At 40.6% G+C, this 11,449-nt stretch overlaps 1 protein-coding gene across 5 annotated transcripts in view; it reads left to right on the plus strand.

Moving 5' to 3' along the window:
- TRAF3 (TNF receptor associated factor 3) overlaps positions 1 to 7,999 on the plus strand; it is a 114,088-nt gene extending 106,089 nt beyond the window's left edge. For all 5 annotated transcript variants that reach the window (XM_060755117.2, XM_067463003.1, XM_067463005.1 and 2 more), the window contains one exon: positions 1,726 to 7,999. In XM_060755117.2, the coding sequence (XP_060611100.1) occupies positions 1,726 to 2,297 (572 nt within the window). In that variant the 3' untranslated portion in view covers positions 2,298 to 7,999. The remainder of the gene's footprint in view (positions 1 to 1,725) is intronic.
- The last annotated feature ends 3,450 nt before the right edge of the window (positions 8,000 to 11,449 follow it).

Here is an 11,449-nt window from a genome sequence, read left to right on the forward strand (position 1 = left end):
CGCAATGCATAAATTCCGATCCCAGTGTAAAGGTAGGCCTCTCTCTGCCAATGATGGCAGGTTAATTCCACAAGGACAATTAGGCAATTTTGTGTTCCCAATTCAAATGGAAGAAAAACTGCTGTTGTGTGCTTTATTGGCCAAAAGAGTTGAATCTTGAGTATATCAAAAGCCTCAAATAATCCTATTCTATTATTAAATTGATACAGCTACTAAATGTATAATACAGCAGTCCTCTGATTCTAAGACATCCCTTTTCTCCATAAAAACATCTCTAAAAATGGGGAGTATTTTAGAATCATAAGTGCTTTAGCCTATATAAAAATAAAGCTTTTGTTCTTTTGGTGGTTCTGAAATTAATAATGATTCAATACACTTTATTTATATTCCGTCCTTCTCCCCAGGAGAACTCAGAGTGGATTAGAGCATTTGCATACATAGGAAAACATTCAGTGCCTTTACAATCACATGAGACACACAGACACAAACAAAGGCAAGGCTGGGTTGTTGTAGGTTTTTTCAAGCTGCATGGCCATGTTCTAGAGTCATTCTCTCCTGACGTTTTGCCTGCATCTATGGCAAGCATCCTCAGAGGTAGTGAGGTCTGTTGGAACTAGGAAAAGGGTTTATATATCTGTGGAATGATCAGGGTGGGACAAAGGACTCTTGTCTGCTGGAGCTAGGTGTGAATGTTTCAACTGACCACCTTGATTAGCATTCGAAAATGAACAAAATCTGGCTACCAGTATTAAAAAACGCTAAAGTTACAACAGCAAAACAACAGAGAGGAAACAAACAAAAAATCTAATCACCTCTCAACAAAAGATTGCTCCAGGCACTGCCAGGCCATCAAATACTAATCAAGGTGGTCAGTTGAAACATTCACACCTAGCTCCAGCAGACAAGAGTCCTTTGTCCCACCCTGGTCATTCCACAGATATATAAACCCTTTTTCCTTCGACAATACAAAGCCAAGGCTTCTCTGTTCATTTCTGGCTTCTGGAGGCGATGCTCATCTCTGCTTCTGGGAGGTGCTTTTCTCCATTTTCAAGCTGAGGAGCCTGTGTTGTCATCTCCTGGTCATGTGGCTGGCAAGATTACTTGGAATGTTTCTTTGCCTTTTCCCGCCGAAGTGGTACATACTTACATTTACATGTTTTTGAATGCTAGTTTGGCAGGAACTAGGGCAGGCTGACAGACAGCTCACCCCGTCTCACGGATTTGAACTGCCAAACTTCAGTCAGCAGTTCAGCAGCACAAGACTTTAACCCATTGAACAATGTAAGTGTTCATCTTACATTCAATGGCATCTTGGAATTGAAGAAATACAGTATCTTCTCTAATACACATCCAATTACTTTTGGTGCTTATTCAACATTGTTTTGTTTGCAGCTTTAGAGTGTGAAAGTTTGGGATGTGAGGGTTGGAAAGAACACAGTTCATTGAGATCTTGACATTAATAACAAAATCACAGCAAAACACATAGGTTCTTAACTCAGTGATTTTTCATGTGGCAATATTCTTGTCATTGACTCAGCAAATGTTTAATGGCACGATTTTCATGCTCAGAAGACAATCTGCTTGTATGAACAATAAAGTATAGATTATTGCTGTCAGCTTCCCATTTGTTACTCGTGTCGAGTTCTTAGCTACTCAAAGTGGAATTCAAGGTCATATCTGTGTATCTTAATCTTTCCTTGGTGTTTTCCTCCCACTTTCTCTTAGGTCTTCTGGAGTCTCAGTTATCGAGGCACGATCAAATGCTCAGCGTTCATGATATTCGTCTGGCCGACATGGATCTCCGCTTCCAGGTTCTGGAAACAGCGAGTTACAACGGAATATTAATCTGGAAAATCCGAGATTATAAACGTCGGAAGCAAGAGGCCGTCATGGGAAAGACTCTGTCTTTATACAGCCAGCCGTTTTATACCGGATACTTCGGCTATAAGATGTGTGCCCGGGTTTACCTCAATGGAGACGGGATGGGCAAAGGGACGCACTTGTCCTTGTTCTTTGTCATAATGAGAGGAGAATATGACGCACTGCTTCCCTGGCCATTCAAGCAGAAAGTCACCCTTATGTTGATGGATCAAGGACCTTCTCGGCGCCATTTAGGAGATGCTTTCAAACCAGACCCCAACAGCAGTAGTTTCAAGAAACCCACTGGAGAAATGAATATTGCTTCTGGCTGCCCAGTCTTTGTTGCACAAACCGTACTAGAAAATGGAACCTATATTAAAGATGATACTATTTTTATTAAAGTCATAGTGGATACTTCGGACCTACCAGACCCCTGACATACGCCAGAGAAGGAGATTTCACAGAAGACACCTCCATTTGGGGCTCTTTTTTATATCTGTCTGTCTTCAATGAGAGGTCCCTAAAGCTCAGAGGGACCCTTGTGCTAACGGAACGAAGAGTTTGAAGGTATAACTTGCATAGGGTCCAATGGCAAACATAGCAACCCATTAAGGAATCATACCATGGTATATTTTCTAAACTAGTAGGAACAAGTCAAATTCTGACGCGCCACTTAATCCTCATGAGGACAAAGATTACAGTCTGGAAAAAAAAAAGATTTTCATAATTTATTGATAGTTTAATAAGTGGGAAGAAGAAAGACAAAGTAACCTATGCTGAATAAGACTTTTCCTTTTTAACTAGAAACAAAAGTAAAAAAAATTCACACGTGGGTTAGCTAGAAACTGTCAGCATGTTAAGTTAAAAAAAAAGAAATTATGAAGTAATGTTGCAGTTAAAGATATATTATTACTTTGAAAATCTAAGTGCAATCTTGTCTGTAATATAGTATATTGTCTATTTTTAAGGCCTCACCTGGTCTCTGTTTTAAAATAATTACTTTGTCAGACCTCGACAAAATGTCCAGATCTTCTTGAAAAGCGTCTAAATCAGAGTCATATTTTTGTTTAGAGTTCTATTAATTGCTACAGAAAACATTTTATTTTAAAACTGTTGATAAGACTGATATTTCTTGGAAGAAAAAAAAAAGATCAAATGCAGGTTATCACTTGTGATATGAAAAGAAAACTATTCAACTACTGCTGTTATTTCTCTTTAGAAATGTAAACCTACAATATTATGTCGTAGTTAATGACACTATTTCAAAATTAAGAAAAAAACTAATCACTCATGGATGCTGTGCATCATTATCAGATTTATAATTTTCACCCTAAAATAGGGCATTTGTTGAACTTTGGAGTTCTAAACGGAATCCTGTATGTTTTTAAAGTTCTGCCTCATGCGCTCAGACCAAGCTCTTTAAAAATATATATGTGTGTGTGTGTGTGTGCGTGCGCGCGTGTATATATAAATATATATAATCTATTTTTTGCTAAAGCATAAATGTGCAACATGTTTTTGGTATTTGAGAGGAGGCATAGTGCTGAGTACTTACCTATACGGGGAAACTGCTCATTCATCCTCGACTTGGAAGTGACCGCATCTTGACTTGCAGAGGACGTCCGCAAGGAGAAAGTAGTGTCTTAATGGGAAAACGGTGGCTTGCATGCATTCATGTGCCTTAGCTGTGATGTGCTGCTTTATAACTCATAGCTTTGTATTCAGATTTTAATTTCAGATTCCTGAAATAGTCATTTTAACTGGACTTTAGGCATAACGTGCTGTCTGGTCTGTAAAACCCACCGATATTTTGCAGCGTGCCGAAAAACGAAGCCTCGCCCCATGCTTCTGGCTTCCCGGAGAGTGTGTCCATTCAGTCTCATGGAATACTCTTTATTCAGGTGCTATAATTCTTTTGCGCACAATGCTCCTATGGAGCCGGGACTTCTGACAGCACTCCCCTATTTTCAAGGCAATAGGAGAACGGATGTTGATGCCATTCTTATAGGTAGCGGAGCTAACGTAATTCCAGATTGGCTCAATTCAGAATTGTGAGGAAATATATGGACTGGTAGAGTAATGATGGTTGTCTTCTGGCAGACTGACAAGTAACCCCTGCTGGGGAAACCCACAGGATCCTCCTATTTAATTGACTACCTGAGCTTTTACTAGGAAGCATTTTCCAGTCTTTGAGTCATCCTGAGTGCAACCCACAGAATTTGTTGGCTTCCGTTTCAATAGTCCCTTGTGCAATTAGTCAAATCAAATGGCATAGCTTGACTTTACACCAACCATGTGGGTGCTGCTTCAATTGCATGGGTGCCGTGTAACATGTAGGTGCTCCCCAAGATTGGGCTCGTGGAAAAAGGAATAATGTGCCCTGTTCTTGAGCAACCTTGTTGTAGCCACTTGGCGTTCCACTTAGGTAGGGTATTATAGCCAGAGTTCATGTCTAGGGCTCAGTTGAATGTTCATGTCTCTTGTAGTTAAGTTCCTTGCTCTTGCCATTGTCTTTTATGGCTGTGCCTTCCCACGCAGTGCCTGCCAGAAGTATTTTTCTGTTAATAAATATACAGTGCATGCTGAGTGGTCCTCATGGGTTTTTTCAGGCACCTGCTTGAATTCTGCCTGCTTTTTTCTGGCAGCCAAAGCGTTCAGTAGCAACACGTCTTCCTCTTCTTGCCTTCCATTGTTCAGGTACTGTATGCTCTCTTATGGTACTTTGCTGTCAACTGATACAACTTAATTTTACGAAGGCACGTGTTCGAATTCTAGCCCTCGATATCAAAGGAAGACTCCCTGCCGAAGGTACCTGCGGTGCAGTTTTATGCAGGCTGATGTAAACCCACCACCTTCTGCTTTAGGAGAAAGAGTTAACTTGGCTTTATGATACTATTCCAATAGTCATAAATATAGGCAGCTGAGCTTTTGTATATGCATTACAGAATTTTACTGAAAACAGGATTCCCTAGTGGAAATGTCCAAAGGGCTCACCTATCCATTGCTAATGTGTCACAGAAATGTTTAACGAATGTGATCTTCTACGAACAGTTTATGTCCTATTTGAATGTGACGCTACAAGAGAATAGTTGTGTTACAAACAAGGCCGTAGGCAGTGCAGTTGCCTTTCAAATTAAATCTTATTATTAAAACTCTTGAAAATGAGCAAGATTCCCTCTAATTTCCTTTCCTGGCACTCCAAATGACTTGTAAGAACTGTGAGTTATGAAGGCCACTTTTCAGATGTGTTAACAGACATGTTTTTAACCACCTCGGTTTAATAAACCCCCTCTGCTTTGAAAGGCCTTAAGGCAGGTATGGATAAACTTGTGCCCTCCAGTTGTTTTGGACTTCAACTCCCACAATTCCTAACAACCTCAGGTTGAAATCCAAAACACCTGGAGGGCACAGGTTTGTCCATGCTTGCCTTAGGGGCTCTTTCACAATTGCATAGCAACTGTGATTCCACTTTATCCACCATAGCTATATCCTTTGGAAATGGGGCCACAAAGTGGAGTCCATGACATGCGAGTGTGGAGAAGAGCAAACCACAGACCACCAATTACAATGCAGTCTGAGCCCTACCACATGCACATTGCAGGACCTTTTTGTAGCAACACCAGAGGCACTCCAAGTGGCCAGCTACTGGCCAAAGAACATTTACTATAGTGCCAAGATTTTTTTTTACTTTGTGTTTTTTAAAATACATTACAATTGTAGCCTTGGCTTGCTCATGATAATGATAAATAAATCCTGTGGACGCCTGTAATTTGTAGTCTGGCCAAGAATTCAAAATACTCTCCCAAAATTGTTAATTCCAGGGTTCATTAATACATACATACATACATACATATTTAAATTAATAAGATGGAGCCATGGCAGTTAAAGTGGAATTGTAGCACTATGGTGTTTAGAATTTAAGGACATCAGCTCTTTAAGGGGCATGTCATCATTACACAATTAAAACACTCCTGAGAGATAAGCAGCCCAGCCTCTGTTTAAAAACTTCCAGGTGGGAAAACTTCACTGCACTCCAAAGCTGCTGTCTAACACAGTGGTTCTCAACCTGGAGTCCCCAGATGTTTTTGGCCTACAACTCCCAGAAATCCCAGCCAGTTTATCAGCTGTTAGGATTTCTGGGAGTTGAAGGCCAAAAACATCTGGGGATCCCAGGTTGAGAACCACTCTAACAGCTCTTCTTGTCAGGAAATTTCTAGTTTTTTTGGTAGAATCTTGCCGTTTGAATCCATTGTTCCCTGTGCTAGTTTCTAGAGCTGTAGAAAACAAGCTTGCCCCTCCTCAATATGAGATCCTTTCAAATATTTAAACATCTCAGCAATCTCTTCTCTAAGCTAAACAAACCCAGCTCCCTAAGCCGTTCCTCATTAAGCTTCTCTTCCAAACCTTTTATCATTTGAGTCACCCTTCTCTGTTCCAGTTTGAACAGATCTAAACAGAGTATTCCAAGTGAGGTCTTACCAAAGCAGTGGTACTATTGCTTCCCTCAATCTAGGCCAGTAGTTCTCAACCTGTGGATGCCCAGATGTGTTGGGCTTAAACTCCCAGAAATCCTAACAGCTGGTAAACTGGCTGGGATTTCTGAGCGTTGTAGGCCAAAACACCTGGTGACCCACAGTTTGAGAGCCATTGGTCTAGACACGATACTCCTAATGTAGCCTACAGTTTTTATTTATTTATTTCCAGTATTTATTTTCCGTCCTCACCCTGAATGGGACTCAGGGTGGAACACAGAACATACATACACAGAACATACACAACTTAACAGACAATCATACACAGACAAGAGGCATATACATCGGCCTTCCCTATCCTTCTGGCATCCCGGAAGGTGCTGTGTTCGACTCCGGCCACGAGGGGTGCTGTGGTTCCATCTCCCTGCCAAGGAGCCAGTCTGCAACCTCCTCCCTTGGATTGAATTGATGGCATTCCCTCTGGATGCCTCAGAATACCCCCCCCCCCACATACACACACTTTTAAATAAGTGGTACCTATTTATTTAATCACATTTTTGCTTTCGAACCGCTATGTGGGCAGAATTACATTGGCTTTTTAAAGCTGAGACATCCCACTGTTGACTCATGTTTAGCTTGTGGTCTGCTAAGACTCCTAGATCCCTTCCATTGTCTTGTTTTCAAGCCAGGTGTCACCCATCCTAAATCTGCAGTTGACAGCCTAAGTGTAGAACCTTCTCCCTGATGAAATTTTATTAATTTTTCTGAGCTCTCATCTGTTAAAATCATTTCTAATTTGGATCCTGCCATCTGGGTATCAGTTACCCTTTCAACTTAGAGTCATTTGCAATTTTGATAAGCTTGTCTGCTTTTTCATTGTCTTAAGTCAGTGGCTCTCAACCTGTGGGTCTCCAGATGTTTTGACCTTCCAACTTCCAGAAATCCTAACAGTTGGTAAACTGACTGGGATTTCTGGGAGTTATGGGCCAAAACACCTGGGGACCCACAGGTTGAAAACTACTGAACTAAGTCATTGATAAAGCTAATGAGATGATGTCTATAAATGTAATATTGTCTAACTAGGAAATAGGGAAGGAAGCAAGAATCAGATTTATTCCTCAATGTTTATTGTGAACTACCGATTTATAAAATAGATCTTTCAGTGACACCTTTTGTCTCTTCTTATTTGAGGTGCTGGAGTGGTTGCAGCCCTTCTGCTGTTGCGCTGCACTGAAGTTATTTAGTCCTCTAGTATTTTGTCTTTCAAGGCAGCTGCACAGAATTCATTGTTTGAGTACAAGTTGTGTCCATTGATCTTTGAGGACCTCTTTAACAAAGCACAATATCAATGCTGCTGTTCTTCGTTCCCCATACTAGACATCCAAGGAGCTTTTGTTTCTTATGTGTAACAAAGCACTTTAGTCTGCATATGTGTCTACCTTATGGGGTTACCTTTTGAAAAGTCTCACATCCAAACAGGATTAAACTGTTCCAGTGCCTAAGATCAAAGTGTGATCCTCCTGCATGATTGTGTTTGCATCTGTTGATTTCATTTCCGCTACTGTTGACACCACTGTTTAGAGAAGCTTACATGCAGCATTGATTTCCAGCCTTATACTGTAACTTTCATTAATCTTGAGTACAATGGTAGAGTAAGCCTGGGTGGGAGGGAGGGAAGGTGGACGTATAGCGTTACAAGTAATGAAATGTAATCGATCTATCACGTTACAAAGGGAAGATAAGCTCAAGTTGCCCTTTAGAAGCTAGTTTCCCTAAACCTTGGGAAAAAGCAAATTTTTGCCGATATGAAATGTTTTATGCTTGGCCAATCATTTCATATCCAAGTAGAGATTTAGTTTAATAATAATAATAATAAACCCTACAAGTTGTTAAGGTTGCATTGCTTAAATGCTGCCTGTTTGTCCTGCTTCAACAAGACTTTGAATGTCTTTTTAAACGACTTTTAAAACCTCGCCTGTTTATATTTCCCACCATGCTGAACAGGCATTTCACTGATAAATCAGCCTTCTACAATATCGATTGTTTGGTGCATATCAAGGCTGGTAAACAGTATTTACTACAGAAGATATTTTCTTCATCTTGGTGATACATCAAAAGTTCCAGTAACAACTGAAGTCTTGATGCCTTCATATACGCAAACTATGCAAAAAGTATAAATAGGTAGGCAGGTTTTAAAGTAACCTGGAAATTTAATTTCACTTGCAAAGTTGATTTCCTAAGTGGCATGTGCCTGTGCTCTTCTGAATGATCTCTTCGTCTCAGAAATTGTCTCCAACCTGCTGTCTTAGTAGGGAAGAGGCCATTGCTCTGAGACAGAACATATGCTTTGCATTCAGAAGATGCCAAGTTCCATTCCTGACATTTTGAGCTATAATGTTTAGGTTGCTGTGAAAGGCACCTAACCTAGACCCCCAATGAGCCACTGCTATTTAGAATAGCCAATACCAGGTTACATAATTAAGTAAAGCAACCTGATGTAAACCCTCTTTTTTGCCTCTCTTGTTAAATAAAATGGGAGGAAGAGGGGAAATGGCTCATGTGCACAGGCAGCACTTTTCCTATGAAAAGCTCCAGTGCCGAATCCAAGGAGATTCAGGGGTTCCTTTGAAGATAGCTCAAAGAAGACACCATTACAAAACACTGGGGTACACATACGCTCTAGTGAATCACAACCTTAGTTTGCTACCAGTTATGTATTCTGAGGGTTTTGTTTTGTTTTTGATCATGTAACAAAATAGAAGCTTTAAAATCAAATTCCAGTTGATAAATTGGATATTTACTTCCCGTTGCCCATGCTCTGAATGTAAGAGGCTTGGGGATATTGCCGTATATACTCATTTATAAGTCAACCTCATGTATAAGTCAAGGATCCTAGGAGAGATAGGCAGAATACAAATATTACTTATTATATAAGGGCAGGTTTCATGGCCAAAATTATAGATTTTTTCTTTTTCATGTCAGGAGCAACTTGAGAAACTACAAGTCGCTTCTGGTGTGAGAGAATTGGCCATCTGCAAGGATGTTGCCATGGGGATACCCAGATGTTTTGATGTTTTACCATCCTTGTGGGAGGCTTCTCTCATGTCCCCGCATGGGGAGCTGGAGATCATCCGCACTCTCCCTGGATTCGAACCTCCCACCTGTCGGTCTTCAGTCCTGCCGGCACAAGGGTTTAACCCATTGCGACCCATGGCTAAGTCAAAGGTTATTCCATGGAGAGGGGAAAATGCCAGTGTCATTTCAGGGGTCTGGTTGCCCTTGGTTGCCACCACCATTTTTCCACCCAGTTATTCACAAAGACCAGAAGTGGTGCCATGATGGAGAAAGTAGAGGAGTTGGTACAGCTTCTAAATTTTCATGGGATGGACTAAGCTTTCACCTTTTGCCACTCTGCTCACCAAAGTGGATGGTTCCATTGTGGTAAGAGTTAAGGATAAGTCCACTCAGTATTCGGTTTTTGGGGGGGGGGGGGTCAACTTTTGTATTGAAACTTCCTGACTTATACATGAGTACATAGGGTAATATGCTAGCTTAATTGTCTTGATCAGGGTGTGGTGGGGAGGGCAACTTTGGCAGATCCAGGAGCCAATTTTCCCAACCCAACATTTGCAGTAGATTTTGCCTCCTCCAAAAAAGAGTGATCACAAAACTAGATCACTTCTAGTTTTGACCATAAAAGAGCATGCCACATCCCATGGAAGATCCTGTGCCTTGCTTTGGAGAAAGGTCCAGGAAAGTCCAGGGTTGCAAGAATGGGTAGAGGCACAAGCATTCTGCAATCTGTACGTTGCTCGTTCTTTGTTTGGGCAGCGAGATCTCTGAACATATTAATTCAGCTTTGCCTGGTGTGAATTAGACATGGCTGCTGATTGTAAATGCCCATAGTGAAAATGGATGGAATTTCATAAGGGTGCTGAAAATGTGTGTATGGAAGGGTCATCAAAATTTATTCAAAGGGGACAATGTGTAAATTGACAGCCTATAAATGCCTACTAGCTTTCACAATTAACTGTACTTGGTACTTCTCACTGTTATCAATCCAAAAATAAGTTACTAAAGCCAGTCCGTCTGGGATTTCAGTCTATTTAAAACAGTAACTTGGTGCTTGGTGCATCTTTCGTCTGTGCACTGCTTTACAAATGTCAGTCAAGCCTCAATATAAGGATTGTTTATTTATGTACAAACTGAAATTGAATGTTACACGGAGGAACAGTCAGTGTTGGTGCTATATAGGATACACAGGCTCTTACCTCCTTGTGCTACTTTCAAGCCACAGAAACATATTTTTTTGATCTCTATCTCAAAGAAGAACCCACTTTACAAATTGTAAAGTTTGTAACTGGCATATCAGCCGCCATGCTTTGGGAACGTATTTGTGATGTGATAACATAGCTGTCCCGGTTCCAGTGTCCCTTCACATTAGGAACAATTGAGACAAATGGGAAATCCAATATGCATATTCCCATGTGTGCCCCATGATAAAGATAACCCGTGTCTTGGTTTTATAAAAACTTCTGATAAAGCTATTTCTGTCTGTTTAGTTTGGGAGGATTGCGTTTCAAGGGCTTTATCAGAAAAGGCAAATGGGGAAAAATATTTGTAAGTGCATGACTTAATTCTGGTTCGTCAACTTTTGCACTGTGAATATTTGAATTATATACTTTAAAAGAAAATATTGAGGGCTTAACTATTTCTTCCTGCCTTTTAATTCAAAGGTTATTTTCAACATCTTGCATTCATGACATGGCTCCTGCAATTTCTTCCTAAGGGATACATATATATAGGACATGTACATTCATTTTGTGAGAAGGGAGTATTATCGAACGTGGGCTGTTGTGAGTTTTCTGGGCTGTATGGGTATGTTCCAGAAGCATACTCTCCTGACGTTTCACCTGCATCTATGGCAGGCATCCTCAGAGGTTGTGAGGTGTGTTGGAAACTAGGAAAATGGGGTTTATATATCTGGAATGTCCAGGGTGGGAAAAACCTCTTGTTTGTTTTAAGTAGGTGTGATTGTTGCAATTAGCATTTAATGGCCTAGAGTTTCAAGGTCTGGCTTCTTAATGCCTGGGGGAATCCTTTGTTGGTAGGTGATT

Source organism: Anolis sagrei, chromosome 1 (genome assembly GCF_037176765.1).
Source record: "Anolis sagrei isolate rAnoSag1 chromosome 1, rAnoSag1.mat, whole genome shotgun sequence".
Taxonomy (NCBI): Eukaryota; Metazoa; Chordata; class Lepidosauria; order Squamata; family Dactyloidae; genus Anolis; species Anolis sagrei.